At 39.0% G+C, this 12,461-nt stretch overlaps 1 protein-coding gene across 8 annotated transcripts in view; it reads right to left on the bottom strand.

Annotated features, from left to right (window-relative positions):
* The window catches only part of CHD2 (chromodomain helicase DNA binding protein 2), a 142,092-nt gene that overhangs the window by 36,790 nt on the left and 92,841 nt on the right, over nt 1–12,461 (bottom strand). For all 8 annotated transcript variants that reach the window (XM_063716057.1, XM_054531208.2, XM_054531212.2 and 5 more), the window contains 5 exon segments: nt 12,018–12,166; nt 10,325–10,421; nt 9,779–9,871; nt 6,738–6,908; nt 5,562–5,737 (listed from right to left, as the gene is read on the bottom strand). In XM_063716057.1, coding sequence (XP_063572127.1) covers nt 5,562–5,737; nt 6,738–6,908; nt 9,779–9,871; nt 10,325–10,421; nt 12,018–12,166 — 686 coding nt within the window.

Here is a 12,461-nt window from a genome sequence, read left to right as displayed (position 1 = left end):
TTCTCAGTGACTGTCCATAAACCTGCTTAGATATATGCTAGAGAACTGTAACTTAGCTCTAATATCCTTTTTAGAAGGTACAAGTTTATAGACTTCACTGTGTCATAAAGGATTCAATCATCACAACTCTATTGTGATAAACCCTTATATCGTTTCATCAGCGTATTCGGTTCACCACTGTTACCTCCAATACCATATTTTTCGTTATTAGAAAACCAATGATTTTTCAGCTGTTAAGATTTTTTTGACTGTCTCAAATAGTTTTTGGAATAAGGCAAAGTAAAATATGATTTAAAACTTCTTAGGCAAACGATTTTGGAAACTCTACTGACCTCTCCTCCCAAAAATCCAATCTATCTTCCCGCAAGTCTCTACCCTTTAAACTATGCTACATACCAACTCACGCCATCATCCCCATTCCTACAGGCTGGTCACCAGTACTTTCCACTAAAAACCAGGACTTCATGACACATTAAGGGCATCATGTAATATGCCAAATTACTATGATAATTGGGTTATCTAATCATGTAAGGACAGATACTAAGGGAAAAATGGAAATGAGAAAACATGGCTACAGAATAAAATGGGACTGAATATGACAATAGCTAAAAACCACATTAAAGGAACAGCACAGATACAAGGGTTAGGAAAGTATTATATATGAACAAAACCTGAGGATTACTCCTTAACTCTGCATTTCTCCTTCTTAACAGACACTGAAATATTTTATGTCTAAATAACAACACTTCTGAAATGGCAGACTAAGGGTCTGTGAAAATCTGCTCCTCCATAAAAGCAATAAGAATGCTGGCATAAACGGTCACAATCAGTATTGTCACAACTCTGGAAATTAACCAAATGCATGCAGCCATCTAAGAAATTTATTCAAGAAAATGGCTCAGCAAGCTTCAAGGTATTTTTTAACTTGCACTACTCCCACCCCTTAACCCCAGCTGCATGACAGCCTTGAAAACTAACACTTCTGCAACTACAATAGCTGTGCAACCAGCAGCATAGCAGCCACTGGAGGGTGAAGAAGAGGTTCAGAGTTCTCCAAAAGCCCTATTCCCACAGAATGACTGGACCTGGCTAACAGCACCCTGAGAAGCTCCATTCTCAGGCTTGTCTTTATTGGACTGACCCAGAACTCACTCTGTGTGAATAGCCCTGTCCACAATTCATTGGTCAAAAACAATTAGATGCAAAGATTTAACACCATGACGGCCTGAGGCAACACTACCAACTGGAAATAACAAAAGGTTGAACAAAGACAAAAAGAAAAACTGGGAGGAAAGATGTTCATAGGATAGATACTCTGAAAAGCTCTGACATGTGCAGGTCTGTGCCCATGCAGAGGAAAGATCTCAAAGTGTCCTTCCGCATGCTCCTGGGACACCCTCTGCGCTTTGGCCTCTTGTCATCATCAGACTCTTCCGTCTCACTCTCAGAAGCAGAGGATCTCTGGGCCCGCCTCTTGGACTCACTGTCAGAGTCACTGTCATTTGTCTGAGCCTGAGAAAGACCTTGAGGAACTGTGCAAGCAGGAACTGAAAGTTAAGGCAGAGTTGTCAACTGCCTTCCAGAGCATTGAAACATGCCCCAACACACACACCCAGACCTTCAACAAAGGCTGGTAGACTTATAGGCTCAAAGCATTTAAGGAAATCTCTGTGCAATCATTAGCTGACCACTAAGCTAAAGGAGTAGAGACTACACATAGCATGACAAGGATCACATAACACGACAAAGAATACAGACTTCAGATAACTAGTACAGGAAAGTCACTAAACAAGCAAATACAATAGCAGTGGCAAACACAACATATGGCTGGGAGGGGAGATCTGATTTCCAGAGTTGCCATATGACTTAAAACGTCCAATTTTTCAAGAGAAAAATTATGGGACATATAGAAAACCAAAAAGTAGGCTGGGCACGGTGGCTCATGCCTGTAATCTGAGCACTTTGGGAGGCCGAGGCGGGTGGATCACCTGAGGTCAGGCGTTCGAGACCAGCCTGGCCAACATGGTGAAACCCTGTCTCTGCTAAAAATACAAAAATTAGCTGGGCATTGTGGTGGGCACCTGTAATCCCAGCTACTCGGGAGGCTGAGGCAGGAGAATCGCTTGAACCCAGGAGGCGGAGGTTGCAGTGAGCCAAAATCGCGCCATTGCACTCCAGCCTGGGTGATGGGAGCAAAACTCCATCACAAAAAAAAAAGTATGAAGTATACATAGGAAAAAAAGCAGGTAATAGAAACCATCCCTAAGGAAGTCTAGCATGTAGGCTTATAAGACAAGGATGTTAATCAGCTATTATAAATATTTACAAGAGTTTAAAAAAATCTGCCTAGAGAATTAAAAAGAAAGGTCGAAAATGATATCAATAGAAACAGAAATGCTGCTTAAAAACAGACATTTTTTAAAGAGTGAAACAGAAATTCTAGAGTTGAAAACTACAATAACGGAAATGAAAAAAAAATCACTGGTGAGGCTCAGCAGCAAATATGAGCCTGAAGAAGAGAGAACTGGCAAATCTGAAGATAGGCCAATTGAGATTATCCCACGTGAGAAACAGAAAAAAAGAAATTAAGACTTTCCTTCAAAAATGAAGATGAAATTAAGACAGTGCCAGCTAAGCCAAAATAGAGAATCCATTGTTAGCAGACCTGCCTCCAAATAAAATGCTAAAAAAGAGTCCTCTGGGCAGACATGAAAGGACATAAAATAGTAACTCAAATCACATGAAGAAATAAGAGCACCCATGGAATAATAGAGTAAGTAAATATAAAAACAGTATACATGCATTTTTGTAACTCTTTTCCTTCTATCTGATTTTAAAAGACAACTAACTAGGCTGGGTGTGGGTGACTCACGCTTCTAATCCCAGCCCTTTGGGAGGCCAAGGCACACCGATCACCTGAGGTCAGAAGTTCAAGACCAGCCTGGCCAACATGGTGAAATCCCATCTCTACTAAAAATACAAAAAAAATTAGCCAGCATGGTGGCAGGCGCCAGTAATCTCAGCTACTCAGGAGGCTGAGGCAGGACAGTCACTTGAACCTGGGAAGTAGAGGTTGCAGTGGGCCGATATTGCACCAACTGTACCCCAGCCTGGGTGAGAAGAGCAAAACTCCGTCTCAAAAGAAAAAAAAAAAAAAGACAACTAACTATATAAAGTATTAATTATAAAACTGCATTGATGGGTTTACAATGTGTAAAGATGTAATGTGTGACAACAGCACAAATGGGGATGGTGAGCTATCATTGGGGCAAAGTTTTTATAATGCCATTGACATTAAATTGATGTTAATTCAAAGTAAATTGTTCTAAGATGTCACTTGTAATCTCTAGGGCAACCACTAAGAAAATAAGTGAAAAAATAGGGTTTTTCTTAAGGTAATTAAAATGGTATAATATATATTTAACACAAAAGAAAGTAGTAATGGGGAAATAAACAAAAAGGACACGACATATAGAAGATAAATAGCAAAATGCAGACATAATTCCTACTTTATAATAACTGCATTAAATGTAAATAGATTAAACACTGCAATCAAAAAAAAGAGACTGGCAGAAAAAATATTTTTTAAAAATTTTAAGATACCATCTTTTTTTTTTCTTCTTCTTCTTTTAGAGAGTTTTGCTCTGTCACCCAGGCTGGAGTTCAGTGGTGCCATCTCGGCTCACTGCAAACCTCGGCCTCCCAGGTTCAAGCAATTCTCGTGCCTCAGCCTCAGCCTCCCAAGTACCTGGGACTGCAGGTGTGCACCACCACACCTGGCTAATTTTTTGTATTTTTAGTAGAGAGAGGGTTTCGCCATATTGCCCATGCTGGTCTCAAACTCCTAGGCTCCAGCGATCTGCCTGCCTTGGCCTCCCACAGTGCTGGGATTACAGGCGTGAACCACCATGCCTGGCCAAATACCATTTTTTAAAATTTCAAATACCCAAAAACAAAGCTGGAGTGGCTATACTAATATTAAACTGAAAATAGGCATTAAAACAAAAATTGTTACTACAGACAGAAATACATGTTACAATAAAAAGGCCAATCAAGACCTATCGATTATAGAAAATATATACAATTAATAAGAGTCCAAAAACACATGAAGCAAAAACTGACAGAATTGAAGGAACAAATGGATCATATAAGAGTAACAGAGATGTCAATATCCCATTTTCAATAATGGGTAGAACAACTAGGCTGGGCACAGTGGCTCAGGCCTATAATCCCAACACTTTGGGAGGCTGAAGCAGGAGAATATTTGAGGCCAGGAGTCTGAGACCAGCCTGGGCAACATACTGAAACCTTGTCTCTACAAAAAAAAAAAAATTTTAATTAGCCAGACATGGGGCACATGCCTGTAGACCTGGCTACCTGGGAGGCTGAGGCAGGAGGATCACTTGAGCCCAGGAGTGTGAGGTTACAGTGAGATAGGATCATACTCCAGCCTGTGCAAGAGAGCAAGATTCTGACTCTACCAACATAACCACAACTATACAGAAAATCAATAAAGAAATTAAAGACCTGAAAAACACTAAGCCGAATACAGCTATAGAACACACTGCCCCATAGCAGAAAACACATTCTTCTCAAAATAATACTGGGAATAGGGAGCAAGAGGAGGTGGGGTGTGTATATATACATATAAGTTTGGCTACAAATTCAAAATTGTTAAGATGATAAGTACAAGAGGGGATGTGTTACATGCCATTCTGTCAGTATTTTGAAATATTTCTATTTTTCCATAGTAAATTAAACAAAGAAAGAAGAGTAGGTGTGACCTTTAAGTGAAAGGAAACACCTCACAGTCTAAAATACATGAAACTTAAAGGACTATTTAATATAATTATAATATGGATTAGGCCTTAAAACCATCTTTATACTTTCTATTTTCTTCAGGCTTAAAAAAAAAAAAAAAAAAAAAGATGGAAACTGGAAAAAAAAATAATTTGCAAGCAACAATTTTAGATTTTTTTATGGAGGATAGAGACATTTGAATCAGATACCAAGAAATGTATAGTAATCACTCACATAGAAAGATGTCTAAAATAGATTTTAAATGGGATGAGGGAAAGCAAGGTGCTGAACAACATGTTGTACATACTACTTATAAATCAAAGCAAACCACCAGCAAACTGATATCAGTACTAACACAGGTGGAAGTGGGATTGTGGCGGAGGGGAGAGGTAGTGAGGGTAGACTTATTTGTACCATTTTTATTTTTGATATTTATTTCTTTTATATACAGATACATAAGTCTGTATATATATGTATGTCAATTACCTCCCTCCCCCTAGCTGAATTTTGTGAAAATGTTCTGAATAACCAGAGAATAAGAGAGAAACAGAGATGAACAACAAATAAAAGTGATCTCAACAGAAAGAAACCTTGGAGAAGGAAGAATCGTCCTAAAGATCTGGGACAGGACCCAGCTTCTCTTTCCTTTTTTGTAGGTATTAGCCTCTGCCTACCCTGTCACGATGTCCAGGATCCAGTCAACCCAAGACTTACAGTATGCACTTCCAAACAAGCTCAGTGAGAACAGAGCCTCCACCAACCTTCGGATCTCTGCATCAGTAAATCCCTCCACGAGGTCCTTCCGCACACTCCTGGGACGCCCTCTGCGCTTTGGCTTCTTGTCATCATCAGAGTCCTCCGTCTCACTCTCAGAAGCAGAGGATCTCTGGGCCTGCCTCTTAGACTCAGTGTCAGAGTCACTGTCATTTGTCTGAGCCTGAGAAAGATGGAGGCAAAGTCACACTGTAAGAAGTGCGAAGTTCAAGTGGTGAAAGGACTAAGAGAAGGCCATCTTAATTCTTTAGTATTCAGAACTTCTCACCATATCAGACAAGTCAATTTTCCTTTGACAAATAAGAGGAGAGAGGTCCTGAAGTAATACCCACTTAGGATAGTCATACTTTCAGAGACATTGTAATATAACAATAAGTGAACTGGATTAAAAATATTTGGATATTTTTACAATATCCCATTATAAAACAGGTTCATATTTACTTCTTTGGGCAAGTAATTTTACTCTTTGTTTTCTCATTTGAAAAATGAAGAACAACAGTACCTGTAACATGTGGTTTTCAATAAGTTAAAGCACTTAGAAGTATGCCTAGCACATTGTAAGGGCTCAATAAATGGTAGCTAGTGTTACCTCATACTGATTTACTGTGACCTTGAACAAATCTGTGTCTATCACCTCCAACAAAATGGGTAACAAAACTTATTCTACCGATTTCAATGTTGTTACAAAAATCAAATTAGATAGTGTCTGTGATGGAGCTTTGTGAACTGTCAAGTTGGTATATGTTTCTTATTTACAGTTATATAATCCTTTACTAAGTATTTATATCAAGTGCTGTGAACTGTTATGGACAAACAGAGGTTTGACTTTCTGAAAGTTGAAGGCAGTGGCAATTACAGCCAAATTGTGAGGACTACTGGTTCTAATCTCAAAGGCAAAATGCAAACTTCTGGAAATTTCAGACCCTATTTATCAGCTTCACAAAGAGCCAATTTGCAAAGACCAAATCCGATGTCTCACAGGTGTGCTCATGAGCTCTGCAGATTTCTCCACTTTCCTTTGTTAAGTTTCCTACAGTATCAACTCTGCTCTTGAAGCCTCTGTGTCAGGGGAACAATGCAAGGCCTCCTCTTTGAATAATCAACACTTCCGTAGCATTCACAACGTAAGAAATAATTTCATATCTTTCATCTCACTTGATCACCTTTTTAGTGGAACTCCGAATTCGAGGCAGCATATAAATTTCTTCTAGCTCCTTCTGCCGCTCTTCCTCCTCTACTTTTTTCCTTTGTTCCTCTGGAATGATCTCATCCCAGTCCTTGTGGGGACGCTCTTCCAGCTCTTCTTCATCTTCCATTGTTGCAAAGTTGGCAACCTTAAAATAGACAACCCATTGTCTGACATTTCCCTATTTCTAAATACCATCTGCTAAAACAATTTATCCAGTGTTTTAAATCTAAGTAGACACTGTGAATAATAATAGGACTTTTGTGATATTACATAATCAGATAATCAATTTTCTATTAATTTTTCCTTTATAACCCCAAAAATCAACTTGTCAAGTCCTCAAGTTCATCATATCAGAAATTTTACTGAAAAGCAGAGAAACAGCTACAAAGATACAAATTGTTTTTATAAGTTTTATTGAATGAGCTGTTATAAATCATATACATGTTCTAAAAAATATAATACTAATGATAAAATTTAGATTTATTTAGATTTTAAAATGCTTAATACCTAATACTCCATGAACTTACACTTCTTAAGTTGTATAGAGTTCATTTGAAACAATGCGTAACTCAAAGCACTCATTATCATCTAGCCAACTGGTTGCCTTATTCATTTTTATCAAAAATATGAAAGTTAAAGATGTGTGGTAATTTCATATGTTCACAAGTGCACTTTAGTCTTAGAAAAAAAATGAAAACAGAAAACAGAAAAAATTTAAATAAATGTGGAAGAATATTCTCTTCATTTGTTATCAAATATTATTTAATATCCGATATGTATTTGTATTAAAACAGTATGTATCCCAGAAAGAAAGCCATCTAAGTGTATCCATTTCAAAGAACCAGACGAGGGGTACACAGAAACATCTACCACCTCTGGACAGCATCTGGGCAGTGGCAGGCAGCCCCCAGCCTGGCTCCTCATTCTTCTTATTCCTTCCCTCCTAGCCTTTGAGACAGTCATAAGGTATAAATGAGCTTCTGGAGGCTCCATTCCTTGGAGCTGACAGTGAAATCAAGTTAGACTCTCATTTTATGACTTTTGGCTAAAATTAACTAAAATTAAGATTGATGTAAATATGCACATATGTTAGTGGTTCATGCAGTAAGGAATTTAACTTTTCCAAAAGGGACGTAGTGGTTAAAGGCCAGACTCTGGCCCTTAAGATAGTGCTTGAAAACACAGTAAGAGTTACACAAGTGCGGGTTTTTATTGCTGAAGAAAGGAGCAGCAGTCACAGAGGTGGAACTGAGCTGAAACAGTGCAATGGACTGAATGTTTATGTTCTTCCCAAAAGTCATATGATGAAATTCTACCTCCAACGTAAGGTGTTAGGAGGTCATGAGGGTAGAGCCCTCATAATAGGATTACTGCCCTTATAAAAGGGACCGCCAGAGAGCTCTCTAGCTTCTCTCCCTCTACCATGCGAAGGTAAGAAGAGTCAGCAGTCTGCAACCTGAGAGCCTCCACCAGAACCTGACCATGTTGGCACCCTGATCTCAAACTTCAAATCTTCAGAACTGTGAGAAATACATTTCTATTGTTTATAAACCACCCAGTCTATGGTACTTTATTGCAGGAGCCCAAACCGACTATGACAAACCCTAATAATTCACCTTCACCCTTCTCTACCCCATCCTCTGCATCCTAACACATTAATCGAGGGCTCTTTGGCCCACTCAACTCCATCCTTGTTCTTCCATTGAAACAACTTCTACCAGTGGCCAGCTTTGGAGCTAATCACACAATATTGCTTCCTTCCAAACACTTCACACAATTTCCCCTAATTCAATTCAATCCTAATGGGCATACTGCATTTAGCCATCATTGTAATCATCAGGTCTCTCTTGCTTCTCTACCTCCATGGAATCAACCCATGGTCAATCCTTCCTTCTAAGCTGTCACATCAATCTTGAAAACCTTTGCTATTTTGACTTTCCTGTACCTCCCAAGCCAATCTCCCACCTTGGGATAGCCAACTGATCCAATTTCTCTGACCTCAAAAGTATTGCTGGAGAAAGTCATATGACCCTGCTGATTGGCTCCACAGCAAAGCTGTATCATCTCAATTCAGCTGACTCCCTCTATCAGGTTCCTCCCAACAACTTTCTGCCTCATCCATGGCTGTCCCAAATCTTTTCCACTTCTCAAGCAAACACCTCACTTACTTTACTAGTCATTAAGAGCATAAATTAAACTCCCACAGCATCTCTTTCCTCCTCTTCCCTAAAGTGTACTTGTCCTTTTTCTTTCCAAGGCCAAGTCTTCCATCTGTGCTTTTGACTATCCCTTCCAGTCTCCTCTGGAGCAATGTGCCATCAAATCATTTCTTTCCTGAGAACCTTCAATATCTCCCTATACTCAAGTTCTTTCCTCAAACTAGAAACATGGTAACATCTTTCAAAAACCTTGTCTTGCTTTAACCTTCTAGCCATATAATTTAGCATCCCTGTACTCTTTCATTAAGCTTTTTAATAACATTGATACTCTGTGCTGCCACCTCCTATTCATCTGGTGCCCAACTTTTGTGTTTAGTCCTCATTTCATGTAATTTTCTGTTATATGAGACACCAACTGACACCTCTTTCTGTCACTTACCAAACAAACAAAAAACAAACTAAAATCTCACCAAGTCATCAGAGCCTTCTAATTGTCATCTACTCTTTTCCTATCTTTGACCTCTCTTTGGCATCTGATCTATTAACGTGTCCCACAATGCTCCACAAGTCCTGGTTCTACACTCTGTCCTGGTTCTCTACCTAGCCCTCTCTTCAATGATTTCTTTTCCTCCACACACTGACTCTACACAGGATAGCCCATTTCAGTGGTTACCTTCGTGCGGACTGTAGAACCTACATTCACAACATACTCACAATTCAGAGAACAATATTGAGGATATGACTCAATTCAGGTAAAGAGAAAAGCAGAGCGCCTAGCACAAAGAAAGCGTTCATAAACATTAGTAATCATTAATGAATCAATGTTGAGAACTCTCTCCCACAAAGATCTTCATACCTTAAACTGTGACAGAAGTTCATCTGTTGCACTTGTTGACACTTCATTCTCTCTCGTTTCAGCCAACCGCAAAATTTCATCTATATCCATTTCCTAAAAGAACAAAAGCCAACATAAATAGAATAAAATGGCAACAGATGAGTTGCCTAGTTGCCCAGAAATTATTCATATTTACTGAAAATGTTTGGTGCAAATAAACCAATTCTCCATTCTGATATTTCATTTACTTTCAGTTTCAACTCTAAATCCTTTACATCTAATGTCTCAAACTATAATTTATACAAATGACAAGGTGAAACTTCAAAAATTAAAACAAACAGAAATGGGAGAAAAAAACAACCCAATAAAGTATCCTCGAATGCTTTATTAATTCCTTCCTACTCAATTTGGTAAGAGCTATGACATTCCCATGAAAGAAAAACACACTGTCCTTCAAGTAATTACTTTTTCTTTACAAAAGCCTCTAACAGAATCTTCTTATAGAAAATTTAGACTCTCACAGATCATACTTATCAAAAAAATTTCCCTCTCCTCATTGTTAATTACCTGAGGTTCTGATTCCTCCCCTTCCAGTTCTTTGAAGAGATCCTCTGCTCCAAATTTCAAAATAGCTGTCAGCTCTTCTTTATTAAAAGGATTTGAGCTGTGGAAGTAAAATGTAGTTGTTAGAAACATCAAATAACCTCTAAAGTGTTCTACTTCAGAATAACTATCCTTCAGAAAGAGGTCAAATAACTGTTGAAAATATAAACTCTGCCTCAAGAAAAATGATTTCTCAACCATCTCATTTTCTATCTACAGGATGAGTCTGTGATGGTAACCCTAAACCAGCAGAAAGAAAATAAGTTACAGTCCTACTGGTTCACCTATTGCATGGGTAAGCCAGAACCGTGACTAGCAATGTTACAGAATGGAGCTCTTTTCTTTGCCCTTTGACTCAGAAAGTTATAATTCACCAAGAATTTTCAACCTTCTCAACCCCGGTCCAAAATAAAAGAGCTAGGCTTTTCTCATCTAGGTTCCTCTTAAACAGAAAACTATCTGAAAACATTTTATTTAGGAAGGGCTAATTTGAATACACCTTTAACATAGCTGCAGCCGGGCACAATGGCTCACACCTATAATCCCAGCACTTTGAGGGGCTGAGGTGGGCCTATCACTTGAGGTCAGGAGTTTGAGACCAGTCTGGCCAACATGGAAAAACCCTGTCTCTACTAAAAAAAAAAAAAAAAAAAAATTAGCTAGGTGTGGTGGTGCACACCTGTAGTCCCAGCTACTCGGGAGGCTGAGGCACAAGAATCACTTCAACCTAGGAGACAGAGGTTGCAATGAGCCAAGATCGTGCCAGTGCACTCCAACCTGGGCGACGGAGTAAGACTCCATCTCAAAAATAAACAAACAAACAAAAAACATAGCTGCAACACCACCACAGAAGACACTCAACAATCTGCTCAAAATGTAAACTTATTTTTATTATATTATCTTGATAATAATAATACTATTATCTTGATAATATTATTACTATTATCTTGATATTACCTTGATAATAATATTATCTTGATATTATCTTGATAATATTATTATCTATATTATTATTATTTTCTGTCGCCCAGGCTGGAGTGCAGTGGCACGATCTCAGCTCACTGTAAGCTCCACTTCCTGGGTTCACGCCATTCTCCTGCCTCAGCCTCCCAAGTAGCTGAGACCACAGGCGCCTGCCACCATGCCTGGCTAATTAAACTTTATAGGAGATGTAGCTGTGCCTCTTCCCAAAGCCAATTAAAACTTCATTACTTTCTTTTTATACCCTTCTGTTTCCAACAGAAGAAAGCACAACAATCTCCACACAAACATTTTTGCCAATAGTAAAAAAAAAAAAAACAGCTGCCAATCCAATCTGGATTCTCACTGCAGAAAAGTCAAAGGTGACATTATGCTGGGCTGACACCCAACACACAGCTCCACTGCTGTTGCTGTGTCATATGTCACATGTGCAGCCAAAAGCAAAGGTAAGGGAGAGGGCAAGAAAGGGAGGAAAACACATAAGCAGGGGGGTGATGGGCAAAAAAAGGAACCAAGAAACTCAAATAAAGTGAAAATGCCATCCTATTTGTGGTTCTGGCCTGGCATCTTCCAGGTAATGAATAGACTAATGTCTGTGGTAGAAAATCCTATTATATCCAACAGTGATGTAAAATCACTTTGATTCTGCCTGCCTCCCAATCTTCCTGGCACTTACTTGGACCTTCCCGAGTTGTTTTCCAGGATCGTCCGGCCAGTGGTGTCCATGCGCTGAATCACCAGATGATCTAATACCATCTTCTTTTTGGCCCGTTCTATGATCTCCTCCTCCACAGTCCCCTTTGTAACTAAGCGGTAAATATTTACCTGTAGGAAAAGGAACTGTTATGCTTATGCCTGAACTACCCCCCAACCCCCCACCCCGCTCAAAAAAAAAAAGAGAGAAAGATTAGCTCTGTCAAAAACCAAGAGGGGAAAATTTTAACAGAATTTATTCTCTAACCATAAAAGACTGTTAAGCCATCCAAGCAGGCAGCTTAAGTAGATGCAGTATTTTTACTACGTGCAGCAGGTTACAGTCTTAAATAAAACTGCCTCTAAAGATCTGTCGTTATGGCCTGTTCCATCAATAAAAATCGTGCTTCACTGATGAAAAGTTTCA

This window comes from Pongo abelii, chromosome 16 (assembly GCF_028885655.2).
Source record: "Pongo abelii isolate AG06213 chromosome 16, NHGRI_mPonAbe1-v2.0_pri, whole genome shotgun sequence".
NCBI lineage: Eukaryota > Metazoa > Chordata > Mammalia > Primates > Hominidae > Pongo > Pongo abelii.
The sequence above is the reverse complement of the archived record's forward strand: the minus strand, read 5'-3'. Positions and strand labels throughout refer to the sequence as shown.